At 35.9% G+C, this 13,379-nt stretch overlaps 1 protein-coding gene across 7 annotated transcripts in view; it reads left to right on the top strand.

Annotated features, from left to right (window-relative positions):
• The window catches only part of NSF (N-ethylmaleimide sensitive factor, vesicle fusing ATPase), a 167,085-nt gene that overhangs the window by 47,243 nt on the left and 106,463 nt on the right, over positions 1-13,379 (top strand). For all 7 annotated transcript variants that reach the window (XR_010118223.1, XR_010118224.1, XM_055258381.2 and 4 more), the window contains exons 6-8: positions 879-986; positions 1,467-1,542; positions 3,928-4,083. Coding sequence is in view for 5 of the 7 variants with exons in the window: in XM_055258381.2 (XP_055114356.1) it covers positions 879-986; positions 1,467-1,542; positions 3,928-4,083 (340 nt within the window). In the remaining 2 variants the exon portion in view is untranslated. The remainder of the gene's footprint in view (positions 1-878; positions 987-1,466; positions 1,543-3,927; positions 4,084-13,379) is intronic.

The following is a 13,379-nucleotide window of genomic DNA, read 5'->3' as shown; positions in this document are numbered from 1 at the left end:
TTTACCTTTGCTTTTAGCTTTAGTATCCTAATAGAAAATGTTTAGGAGAATGTTTAATAGAAAATGCTTTGGTATTTATAATAATTTAAAACTCAGTAGCATGTAAAAGTCAGTAAATCCATGAAAGAGAATCTTTCGTAATTCAGAGAAGTAGTAAATATCTTACTCCAGATCACTGTCCTTACTGTTTCTTCTCATTTGTGGTATCTGGTAGTAGCATGATTGATGGACAGCCCAACCTGTAATATTTACCGTTATACCCCAGCACATAGAAGAAGACCAAACTTTTAGAAGGGACTCAGCAAAGATTTGGTGAATGAGTAATTGAGCATTCAGAAGCTGTCTCTGCACTTGTAGGGCAAGCATTTTGTACTAGTGATAGAAAAGCAGGAATTGTAGAGTCACAGACCCAGGTTTGACTCCTGGCGCCCTCATTTACTGTGACTTTGAGCCTTGTTGCATAGCCTCTTTCTGCATCTCAGCTTCCTTACTAGTAAAACGGAGTTGTAGTTTCTGCTTCCAAGAGTGTTTGTGAATATTATATAACTGGCTGTAGTGTTTGAATAAATACTAAGATACTTTATTCTTTGTTTGAAATAGTAAATGTGGTACTCTTGAATTACTTTAGGTGGCACTCTGACGTTTAAGATATTTTTTATCCGTGTGAAAGCAATTTTAAACATGAGTTTTGTAGTCATTAACACTGATCGTAAGTGCTAATTCCCTTTTCTTCATTGGCTATGAGTAGTTTGAGGAGCAGATTGGAGAGTATATAAGAGAAACTGGTTTTCTGCATTTGAAAAACATTAGTGATGATCTGAGAATCAAACCATTATATTATGAAGTGATTTTTCTCCCCTTGCATATTTTATACATAGCTTGTCTTTAGCTTCAACGAAAAGCTTTTTGGCTTACTGGTGAAGGACATTGAAGCCATGGATCCTAGCATCCTGAAGGGAGAGCCTGCGACAGGGAAAAGGCAGAAGGTAGGTTTTATTTCTGATCATCTTTATTAGATCATCTTTATAATGTAATTTGTGCAGATTGATTATAATTTTCCTATCTGTTGCTTAGTGATTTTTTTCATATTGTGTACTCTCTTAAGATAGTAGGGAGAAAAAATTGCTTTCATAGCCATCATTGTTATTAAAATATAGCTTAAAATGTACTTATTTGCAGACCTAATAGTAATGTAAAATGTGACATATATGTACATATAATTTGCTTGAATGCAGATATTTATTGTAAATAAATAATAAGAAACGCATTATTGGAAAGGTATAGGCATGGAAATAAGGCATATAAGAATTGTAGAAGAAAGTTATGAGAAAAGTAAAAGTAGCTCAGATGATAGTCTGGAAGGTTTGCTTTGCCCAGAGAGACCTCATTTCCCCCTCACTTTTGGCCTTGCTTTGAGAAATCCAGAAATTTGGTATTAGACTACTAATTATTGTCTTTCTGTACAGATTGAAGTAGGACTGGTTGTTGGAAACAGTCAAGTTGCATTTGAAAAAGCAGAAAATTCATCACTTAATCTTATTGGTAAGATTTACAGTTTTTAGAAGATTTGAAATGAAGTGGGCCTATTTCTATATGTAACTCAACTACAGTGATTTCCAAATGGGGAAAGGAAAGAGGGGCATCTCTCTTGAGAGAGTTTATCACAGAAGCATGGGGTATTTCCTGTTGGTCAGTTTGCTGATGAAAACGTTTAAAACCTTCATCTGGATCAACTTTGTCCAGTAGAAATAGAATGTGAGCCACATGTGTAATTTTTAATTCCTAGAAATCGCACTAAAATAAGAAACAAATTAATTTTTTAACTTTTAATTTTGAGATAATTTTAGGTTCACAGAAGATTTGCAGAAATAGCTCAGAGAATTTCTGTATGCCCTTTACCAGCTTACCCTGATGTTAATGTCTTATTTGACATTATCAAAAGTACAATTATAAGAAATGAACATGGTTTCATTTCTGCTAACTAAACTACAGATTTGATTGAGATTTCACCAGTTTTTCCATTGTGTCCTTTTCTGTTCCAAGATCTAGTTTAGGATCCCGTATTGCATTTAGTTGTTCTGTCTTTTGAGTTTTCTTCAGTCACTGACAGTTCCTCAGACTTTGTCTTTTATGACTTTGAGAACCGGTCAGTTATTTTGTAGAATGCCCCTCACTTGGTTTTGTGTTAAATGAGATAGCATCATCATTTCTTTTAGTGATTAAGTGATGAATGTGCAGGTCAAGTCTTCCCAGCAGATTCATGGTTCAGTCCTACTCTTGTACTCTAGCCCAATTTTTGTCATATTAAAACAATGCAGCTTGTTCTCTGAGAATAGTAACTCACCAGAATAATGTGCCATTAACTAGGCATTAATCCTTATTTTTGGTTGATTTAACTGTGTTGATGTCTACCCCACTAGAGAGTAGAGGGTTTTCATTGGTTGCACATCATCATGTCCAGGGTCACTTAACAGTCTTTTGAGTGCGTGGCCTTTATTTCCTGGTCCACACATTACCATTCCCCCTTATTGTTTTTTGTTAATTATAAAATATTTTATTTATAAAATATGGATAGGTACTCGAAAACAACTCACACACTCTAAAATTTGCTTTTGTTTTCATAGTCTTGTAATTTGCTTTTTTTGCTTAGCATGTTTCAAACATCTTAAATATACACCTATAACATGATTTTTAATGCCTGTATGTCATTTTATGAAGGTAGGATGTATTTTCCTATTATTGATCTAGTACATTTATGAAGTGATTTCTTTGTATTTTATTTTTGTGTACCTTTTGTTAAGATATCCCAAGGAAGTTGCATGACTTTCAAACAATATAGGTATTTCTAAGTGATCGATGGGAAAAAATTGTGTAGTTGATTGGCATGCAGTAAATTTTGCCCACAAGAGGGCAGTAGAGTGTAAGAAAAAATATTTTTCATCGCTTTCCAAAGGAAATCTTAAGGCCTCAAAACTCTAACCATAAAATTATCATCTAGTATAAACTTTTTAAAAGTGTTACTTTATTTCTAATTGACAAATAATAATTGTATATATTTATAGGGTACAATTTGATGTTTTAATACATGTATACATTGTAGAATGATCAGGCTAATTAACATATCACCTCAAATATTTAGCGTTTCTTAGGATAAACTTTTTTTAATGTGACATTTTCTTCCCTGGTTTTATAAAAACTATATTATTACTTTATTTTTTGTTTACAATAGAGCATACTAAGGTACTTAATTTATTCTTTGTTTGAGATAGTAAATGTGGTTCTCTTGAGTTACTTTAGGTGACACTCTGACATTTAAGTTAGATAATTTTTGTCCTTGTGAGAGAATTTTTAAACATGAGTTTTGTAATCATTGAAGTCTTTAGGATGATTTCAGACTTTTGTGTGCAAGTGAAGACAAAGCAAAGAAGATATCAAACTTGTTCAGTATATTTCCTTAGGCTGAGGGGTTATATGCCCAATCACCTGTATAAGCGTAATCTGGATAAATATATGTATTTTAAAATAAACTTGCGTTAGGAGACTTCAGTGACTGCAAGATTTCAGTTGCATTTCTGCCAGCTAGTATTGTCTTCATCAGATATGGCGTTTCTTCTGATCAACCGAGTTAGTTAATTTGGTTAGATTGAAGGTTAATAAAACCAAGTTTTATGGACTGATACAAATAGACTACAGCATAAGTTTAGCTAGTCATTTGACAGTGTGTTACCATATATGGAGATCAGACAAAGTAGATAGCATAGCAAAACTTACCCTTCTGACTGTAAAATCAGCTAAGATTATATTGTTCATTTTTGTATATGTAAGCGTAGCGTTTCTTTATTCATTTAAGATGCTCAGGGAGTTCTGTCTGTTTAGACTTAGTGATAAAGTCCTTGTTTCACATTTGATAATATTCGTTTGACATAGGCAAAGCTAAAACCAAGGAAAATCGCCAATCAATTATCAATCCTGACTGGAACTTTGAAAAAATGGGAATAGGAGGTCTAGACAAGGAATTTTCAGATATTTTCCGACGAGCATTTGCTTCCCGAGTATTTCCTCCAGAGATTGTGGAGCAGATGGGTAAGTTTAAAAAGGAAAATGTTATAAAATCTTGTATTAAATAAATTAATGCAATGAAGTGTCTCTTTTCAATAGTTTTGAAATTATTTTTCAGACCCATTATTTTTGTCTTTTTCTTTAAAAAGGAACAGATAAATTTTCTGAAAAACTTTTATAATACCAAAACTTTTAAAATTACATTTTAATTTTATGGAGAAATCATAGAAATAAGACTTGTGGTGGCTCCATTTTGTTTATTTATTTATTGAAGAATGCTTTTCTATGGGGCATATTTAGAAACTTGCCCCGAGAGTAATAATACTAGTAGCGACTCCATTTTATTTATTTATTTATGTAAGAATGTTTTTCTATAGGGCATATTTAGAAAGTTCACCTGACTCTAAAGATCACTATGGGTCAGATTTACCCTGCTGAATAATAACTATCTATTAGACTGTGTGCATTGTTCTAACATTAGCTGCCGTTCCTTTTTATTGTACTGTTGCATTACCCAGTTAGTACATCTTCATACCTAATAAATGGGTACTTGCATGTTTTTAAATTAAATAAGTTTGATCCAAAAAGACAAATGGAGGATATACATTGGAGTTTCTGTATTGCATGCAAAGAAGTGCACTATTCGTTTATCACTTTCTTCTTGAAGGTTTATTTAATTTATCTGTGTGAAGTGACTTTATTTGCCCAGTGGAAATGCTGTCATGACTGTTTTCATATCCATATCATTCGTTGGATTGGAATGTGAGCAACAATATCTGAGAAAGGAATGTATAACATAACAGCTTCTGGCAGACTATTAGTGTAAAAACAGCATCCAAAAAAATGGAAGGAATATGAATATATTACTCCCCTCATCCCCATCATTCTTTATCTTTAAATTGCTACTGGAAGATAAAAGTATATTTATTATGGTGGGGATAAGAACTGCTTTCTAGGCACTGAGTGCTTGGATTGTATTAGCCTTCTATTGTTGGTAGCCTTTCTGCCTGGTCACTCACTCAGATAAATTACAGGCACGGCACACACCTGTTCAGTGGGTAAAGGTCGAGTTTGGAATTGGATTAAGAGAAAATGACAGAGACCCTCATCACCTGAGTTTTATACACCTTGAAATGGCAACAGCATACTTTTTATCTCAAAGATACAAAGGCCACGTCCATTAAAAGCAGAATTTTAATTGGGAAAATATTTTAAAATGTGGTAGTTCACTATCTTGGTAATGTGTATTTTCGATCAAGACATGAAAATATTGTTTAAGTGTATTTTGGGTAAAAGCAGGGATAAAAAGATGATTCCAAATGTTCTAAGTTATTCTTGTGGAATGTTTTTACTAGTTTTCAGAACTGAGATCTAGTGCAGGAAGAGTCTAATGATTCTGTTTCTTTGAACATTTATACTGTTTAGCCAACAAGTAGAAAAATAACTGCATTGGTAGTAAGCCATCTCTTTTAATTATAAATGTTTTCTCACTGTTTGGAAGCTATTGAAAATACAGTTATTCAGATACTAGTTTGCTATTTGCGCATTATCTAGATCCTGCACTTGAAGCTACGTGCAGCGTCAGTATGCGTTGGGTAGATAATGCGTAAAGGAGTTGGACTCACACTGGTCAGTTTGTGACCTTGCCAGCTGTTGGAGAGTTTTAAATTAAATCAGAACAGATTTGGAATTTGTTAGTGAATTTCATCTGTTTCTGATATCCGTATTGAAATGAGTTGAATTACAGTAGTGTGCTTTTTGTTGTTTTTGATGTGTTTTTTGACTAAGCACTATGGATTTGAATTTTGTGAGTGCCACTGTCCAGAACCTTTTTTATGGATTTATTTTTCTGATATTTTTACAGTAATTTAATTAGACAAAAAATAAATTCTATCCTTTTAGAAAAGTATTTTTTTTCTCTATGGCTTGTTGCTATCAGGAAGCCTGTGTTATCAATTTCATTGAAAAGACAAACTAGTATAAAGCTGCCCTGGCTTTTGAGCTGAATTGAAAAACTTATTTTCTTTATTCTGGGTGAAGTTTCTGGGTATCTAAAAAAAGGTAAAGCTCCTCTTTTTTTTTTTTTTTAATGGTTAAATGGCTGAGAAATAATTCTCTTGTAATGCATGTATCATTCCCTGTCTTCCAATAGAGGCTTCTTTTTTCCTTTGAATTTTGGGGGAATTATATAGTAAAATCTTTTCTTGCACTCCAATTACAGTGTGGTTATAAAGCTCTCATTAGGCTTTGGTAAAGGTATATAAATAAAAATAGTTACATTTTGACAGAATATACATAAAATTATACAAATTCTTTTTATGCATATTCTGTGTGGTTTTTTTAATGCATATTCTGTATGGTTTTTTGTTTTTTTTTGATATGTCAGGTGGGAACAAAATGGATTTTTTTCCCCCACTCTTTGTTAACTAGACAGATCTATATGGTTTGGAGATTCAGCTGGACACTGAGTATGACTGGTTAAATCAGTTCTAGTTTTTAAAAAAGATTAGAAAAGAATAATTTATGTAGGTTATGGGGCTTTTTTGTTTTAAGCAGAAAACTTTACTTTTGGCTTGAGACCAAATTATTGTCTTTACTATGGAGTCTAAAGTTATGTCTGCTTTATAAACAGGAATCTTAACTAAGTGGATTTTTTGCCTATTTATCAATTTTCAAATTTACGAAGTGATAAATTTAGAATATTCTCTTCTGTCATTATATTCATCAGACTGATAATTATACTTCTAGATAACAGAGTTTTCTTTTTGTCTATAAAACTTCATGTTGCCTTTTCAAAATTGAAAATATAGTTTAGCTACGAACAGAATGTTGCTGATGAGGTATAGGAAGACTAAAGGACTTAACGAGAGGCACACAATTATGCAGTAAAATTAGGGAACCAATGAGGTAATATACATGAAAATAACTGTCATGGAGTTTCCAATCTGTTAGTCTCTCTCTTGAAGGTCTTTCAAATAGATAGTGTATACCTTAGGCCGGGTGCAGTGGCTCACTCCTATAATCCCAGCACTTAGGGAGGCCAAGGTGGGTGGATCACAAGGTCAGGAGATCGAGACCATCCTGGCTAACACGGTGAAACCCTGTCTCTACTAAAAATAGAAAAAATTAGCCGGGCATGGTCATGGGCACCTGTAGTCCCAGCTACTCGGGAGGCTGAGGCAGGAGGATGGTGTGAACCTGGGAGGCGGAGCTTGCAGTGAGCCGAGATCGCGCCACTGCACTCCAGCCTGGGCGACAGAACAAGACTCTGTCTCAAAAAAAAAAAAAAAAAAAAAAAAAAAAAAGATAGTGTATACCTTTCTGCTTTTGTACTTTTGTTATATTTTTGTAGAATTAAAATCAAGGAAACCCTTAAAGGAGAAAGGAAGTCACATAAAGCTCTCTAGACTGAGGGATAAAGGAAAGGGGATTATTTAGGGGAATATCAATTTAGACTTTTGTTTTTGTTACTGTTTTAATCAGTAACTATTGAGTTTTCCCCTTGTCTGAAGCAGTTGAGCTCACCCAAACCCAAGTGGGGCAGCCCTTCCTTGGAAGTATATGAGAGCAACGAGCAAAGAAAACTAAACCTATACCTTGCACTTAGTAAATACCAAATAGATATTTAGTTAGAATGCCCTCCAACCCCCCACAAAACAGATTTTTAATTAAGAATTACCTTAAATCCATAATTTTATGGGCTAATAGAAGCCACATTTGAGTACCAGGGTAGAAATGTGAACATCAAAGCTGGTATCTGGAAGTATGGGTGAATAAATTCAACAACTGATTGCTGTCTTTCAGCATATTCAGGTGTTAACTGAATAGATACTAAATACTTGTGTTCGGGTATTTACCACACTTATTCCCCTGTATGCAGTTTTGTGGACAGTGTTCAGGATAAATAAATGGTTGATTACCTCAGTTCTCACAGCTATTTTGTTAGCAAAGATAGAGTTTCTGCAAAGAAACTTCATTTTTTCAGCATCCCTGGCAATTCTCCCTAAATTATAAATGTCAAAGCAAAGAAACACATCGTTTTCAATGAACAGTGGAATAATTGTTAAAGAATTAGTCAGCATCTCTTAATGTAATCCTGGGAATAGGTTCACATCTACCCAAGGAAAGACCTAGAAGGAAAAGGATGTGAAGAGGGAAGACCTCAGCCTCACACTGTCTTTCAGTGGATCTGTGGAGTGTAGATGTTCAGGCCACCTAGTGGGGAGGAAAGCCACTTGTTATGGTCTTGTGCCCCCATTCTTTGAAACTGACACTGTGTTCTTTTTGGTCTCCTTTCCCCAGTGTCTCCCTCTGTAAGCCCATTTTCAATTGTATTTTTAAGGTTTCTTTTGAAATTCAAGAGGAAAGCAACTCTTTTCTGATATCATAAGTGAAATTGCAGTTACTCTATGAAATAGAACTGCTGAGAAGATAAGGAACCTTTCAATCACACAGACATCTTTCACATGCTAAAAACAGTGCAAATAAAACATAGTGGAAGAAAGGGCACTAAAGTTTTGTGCATGCCATATTTGGGAGAGAGGGAGTTCTTGCTAAGATTAACATAAACACTGACACTCTTAAAATGCATTTTCACACCCCCACTCATGAGGAGAGATTGCATTTTAAATGGGGGTTAAGACATCTAGCCGAACTCCAGGGCTCTGTAAAAGGAACCCTAAGGCTAAAGAGCTTATCTGAAATTTGAAAAAAAGAAAAAAAAAAAATGAAGCTTTCTGACATTCATCTTTTTTTCTTGTATTAGTCATAACTTGCTTTTCAGCTATATTTTAGGTTTTGAATGCCAACCTGACATCTGTTCAAGTCTGCCTGTAATTTATTAGCAGAGGAAAAGACAGCAGTTGCTCACTAGTTAGAGATGCAAAATTTCTCCCTTCCTGTTCTCCACTAAGTACTTATAGATGATACCTGGATACGAGGAATGTAATAATATACTAAAAACTTCAGGTCAGGAAATTTATAAAGACTTTTTTTTAATTAGAAGAATAAAATGGCTTAAGACCATGTGATTTCCAAAATCTCTAGACCAGGATTTAGAGACAAAGCATAGACCCTAAAAAATACTTTAGATAACTTTCTATAAATTGTAACTTTTTTAACCTTGAATTAATTTTTCCATTGGTTTTAAATTTTTAAGTTAAATGTATATTTGAACAGTAGTTGTGCTTATATCTGAAAGTCAAACTGTATGTAAATTCACCTGGCATTTTGCATTTATAGACAGACTTTAAGAAACAAATCTTTTGGAGAGGCAGTGCTCTCTACAGAGTCGCCAAATGGATTAGATTTCCTGGCAACTACAGTTGAGTTACTTACAGATCAACAGTTGGGTCACTACAAAGTTGAGGTCTACGTGTTAACCTGAGTGCCCACCCGTAAGAAACCGGTTAGAGCCAATCTTAAAATGATATAGCTCCAAATGTAGAGACATGTTTGTGTTAATAAAAAATATATAAAAGCAAATGCATTCTAAAAATCTCTAAGGACATACATTAAATTGAAAAAGGGTTTACAGCTGAATGTGGTGGCTCACACCTATAATCCTAGCACTTTGGGAGGCTGAGATGGGAGGATCACTTGAGCTCAGGAGTTCAAGACCAGTCTGGGTAGCATAGTGAGACCTTGTCTCATTTATTTATTTTTTTTAATTTAAAAATGTAATTTAAAAAATAAAAAAAGTGTTTACTTCCGTGGAAGGGAAGCTAAGATGGGGAATAAAGGGAAAGTTTTGTTCTTTTACTCGATTTTACCTTTATGTCTGAATGTTATATTTCTAATGTGTGCTTTTAAAAGCCAACAAACAAAAGATAACAGTATATTTCTTGGGGTGACTCTACCGTCAGCACGGAAAGTCAGCAGGAAGCAAGTACATCCTTCCGCCTTCATAAAGTTTTCTGTGGAGGAGGAGAGTGCAGGGTAAAAGGCCTGGATTCCAAGGGCTTTGCTGGCAGCCCCTTAGAGGGTAGACAGAACACCTATCCTATTTGGTCAAGAAGAGAAAAACAGTTTCTCCATATGTAACAAACTGCTTTCCCCCAGAATGTTCTGCATTATAGTAATGGTGTAAGTAATCTGCCCTTCAAACATGAGAACATTTGCATCCAGGCCTTTAGGCAGCCAAGGCAGCATTAAAGAATAAAGAGTGGGAGCAGAGTGAGCTGAGGGAAAGCAGAGCTTCTGACATTTGAGGAACTGGGCGTGAATTTGTTTTTAGTCTTCAAAAACCATTCTCTTGAGGAATCGAATTCCCATGACCCCTGAAGTGAAACAGTTGGTGTTTTCTCCTGCGTTACTCCCATACGTAAGTTGGTGATTATAATGAGGGTGGTGGCTAATACTTATATAATGCCAGATGCTGTTCTATGTGCTTTATTTATTATTGTGTTTATTAATCCTCACAGCAGCCTTCAGAAGTAGACACTGTGTTGTCTCCATATTATGGAGCAGGAATCTCTGTCTCAAAAAGGTGAAGTAATGGGTCCAAGACACACAGCTAGTAAGTAGTAGAGTCAGATTTGAACCCAGGCAGTCGAGCCCCAGATTTCATTTCCTTAACCATTATGTATTATTCTCCCATGAAAGCCCATCGTGTAAAACCATTTTAATGGGCTTTCTAGCTTCACTTTTTTGGGGACCTTTGAAGCAATCATTCAGGCAGCCTTTGTTCTAGCCAAGGGCCAACCATGGCACCACTGAAATTTTGGGCTGGATAATTATTTGGTCTGGGGACTGGGTGTCCTTTGCATTGTAAATAACTAACTTTTCTAGTGATCTGATGTGTTCAAATTGTCATGAGCTCAAGAGACAGGAAGATTTGGTGGTAGGCTGTAATACCTAATACCTAATGCCACTTTTTTCATGTGTTTTTGCCACGTGTTGTAGCAGAATACAGGAAGGAAGGAACTGGTGTGGATGTGTCAGAGAAGTTGTCTTAAACTGTCAATCTGGAGATGGAACATAAATGTTAAAATTAAATAATCATTTAAAAATTACGCAACATAACAAGTGATATCAAAGGCCAGTATTTGATTAAGTGCCAGATGAGCAGTACAATTGATAAGCCCTACAGGAACCGAAAGGGAATCACATCGAGAAGACTTCATAGAAGAGGCAGAGCTTGAGTAAGGCCTTAAATGCTGAGCGGTTTTGGATAGGAGGAGGGAAGGGGATGGTTGTCCATATCCTTGGAAGAGTGACAGACTAAACACGGTATAGACTTCATGACTTAGACCAGTCTAAGAGAGCTGTGGTTTGGAAGAAACAGGAAATAAGATTAAAAAGTTAGTTTTGGGTTGGGTTGTGGAAATCTATGAGGAGATGAGGACTCTTTTTAAAGTACTGTCCCTGTTTAAGCTTCCAGACAGACTCAGAACCTTGCAGATAGACTCAGGTGCTTCTCCTGTGTTTCCCTGCACCTTGTATGTACTTAGAATCCAGGTGTGTTCTTAATGTAATTATTCATTTGCATTACACTCCTAAGGCAGAGTTTCTTAACCTTGGTACTATTGACATTTTAGGCTGGATAATTCTTAGTTGTAGGGCGCCTGACCTGTGCATCATAGGATGTTAAGCGGCATCCCTGGCCTCTCCTTGATGTCAGTACTTCCCTTCCTCACCACTCCGAGCCCCAGTGACGATTAAAAAAAATGTGATAAAACTGTCCTGTGTTGAGAACCATTGCTCAAAGGCCTTTGAAGGCACAACTGTAATGTCTTCTTATCCATGTATTATCAACATCAGGGGTGTTGGGATGTAGGTTGCAGGTCATTGTTGGACCATGAACCACTGTTACCAGTCCACAATAAGACAAATATTGGAAATTAAGAATAAGCAATTAGAAATGTTTATAGCAATTTGACATTATCACAATTTTTTTAAAATTATGTTTTACAAAAATGTTGGTTTGCAATGGATTGGAAATTTAAAAGGAAAAAAAAATACAACTGGACCTTAGCGTACATAGTTTGAGAAGCACTGGCCTACGTAAATATTTGCAAAATGAATGAAATTTTTGAACAGATGCCTTAGAGAAGAGGTGAGGCAAATAGTCTTAGAGACCAGTAGACTATTGCTGTCCAATGCGTGGTACTTAGAATCTGGATTGGGGTGAAGGCAACAGGAATGGAATGGGAAGAAAATACATGAAAAAATTGCAGACATGAAACTGGCAGAATTTGGCAATAGTTATTGTGGGTGACAGAATTGGAGGTGAGACTCAGGTCTTGTGAGAAAATGTTGGAAATAAGAAAATCAGGAGAATGTAGTTTTGGAAAAGTAAAGAATATCATTGCACATATTTTCAATATCGTGAAAGGAAACTGGAAGCTGAACTGAAGAGAGGAAGAATTACTGGCGTTTCAATTTATTGAAGCCTAGTTTCAATCAGTCTGCACATGTTTAGGAAACACACTGTTGACTATTCTTGCTTGAAATATCCTCTTTACTTGGCTTTTCTCACTCCAAGCATTTCTGGTTTTCCTTTTACCTCTCTCGCTGTCTCTTTTCAACCTCTTTTGTGTCCCTTAAAATGTTGGGGTTCTTCAGGAGTCTGTCTTTGACCTATTATTTTTCTCTAATTATTCTCCCCCAAATTAATCACATCTGTTTCATAGCTTCAATTAGTATCTTTATGCTGCTAACTCTCAAATATGCATATGCCACCTCGGTCTCAGTTTCGAACTCTGGATTTGTACCAGCATAATGTGTTGGGTATTTCATGATCACGTAGTAAGCTTGAAATTAAACACATTCAGTTGCCCCCTCAGTCCTCTCTAAACATGCATCTATATCTGTGTTTTCTATCTCTGGCAATACTCTAGCCAAAAATCTGGACGCCTTCTTTAACTCCTCCCTTTCCCTCACCTCCCACTTCCACTAAGTCGCAGAATAGACCGTCAATTCTGCAATCTCCTCAATCTCTCTCAAATCCTTCCAGTTCCCTCTACCTCCCCCTGCCACTCTTCCTTCAGGACACCATTATCACTTGCCTGAATTGCTCCATAAGCCCTCAGCCTTGCCCTTCTCTAATCCATTCTCCACACTGTAACTGGAGTGATTTTTATAAAAAGGCAAGTCTGATCCTGTCACTGCACTGGTTCAAACTCTTTAGCAGCCCGCCTTAACTCCTTACATGGTTTACAAGCCCTGTGTGATCTGGCCCCTGCTAAACTTTCCTGCCTCACCTCTTAGCCCGTGCCCCTCCCCCGTACTCTGGGTTCCAGCCAGCCTGTGCTATTTTCAGTTCCTCTAATTTGCCATGCTACTTTCTCTTACCTCTATATCCTAGGGTTTTTTTTTTT

The sequence above is a fragment of the Symphalangus syndactylus genome, chromosome 20, assembly GCF_028878055.3.
Source record: "Symphalangus syndactylus isolate Jambi chromosome 20, NHGRI_mSymSyn1-v2.1_pri, whole genome shotgun sequence".
Classification (NCBI taxonomy): domain Eukaryota; kingdom Metazoa; phylum Chordata; class Mammalia; order Primates; family Hylobatidae; genus Symphalangus; species Symphalangus syndactylus.
The sequence above is the reverse complement of the archived record's forward strand: the minus strand, read 5'-3'. Positions and strand labels throughout refer to the sequence as shown.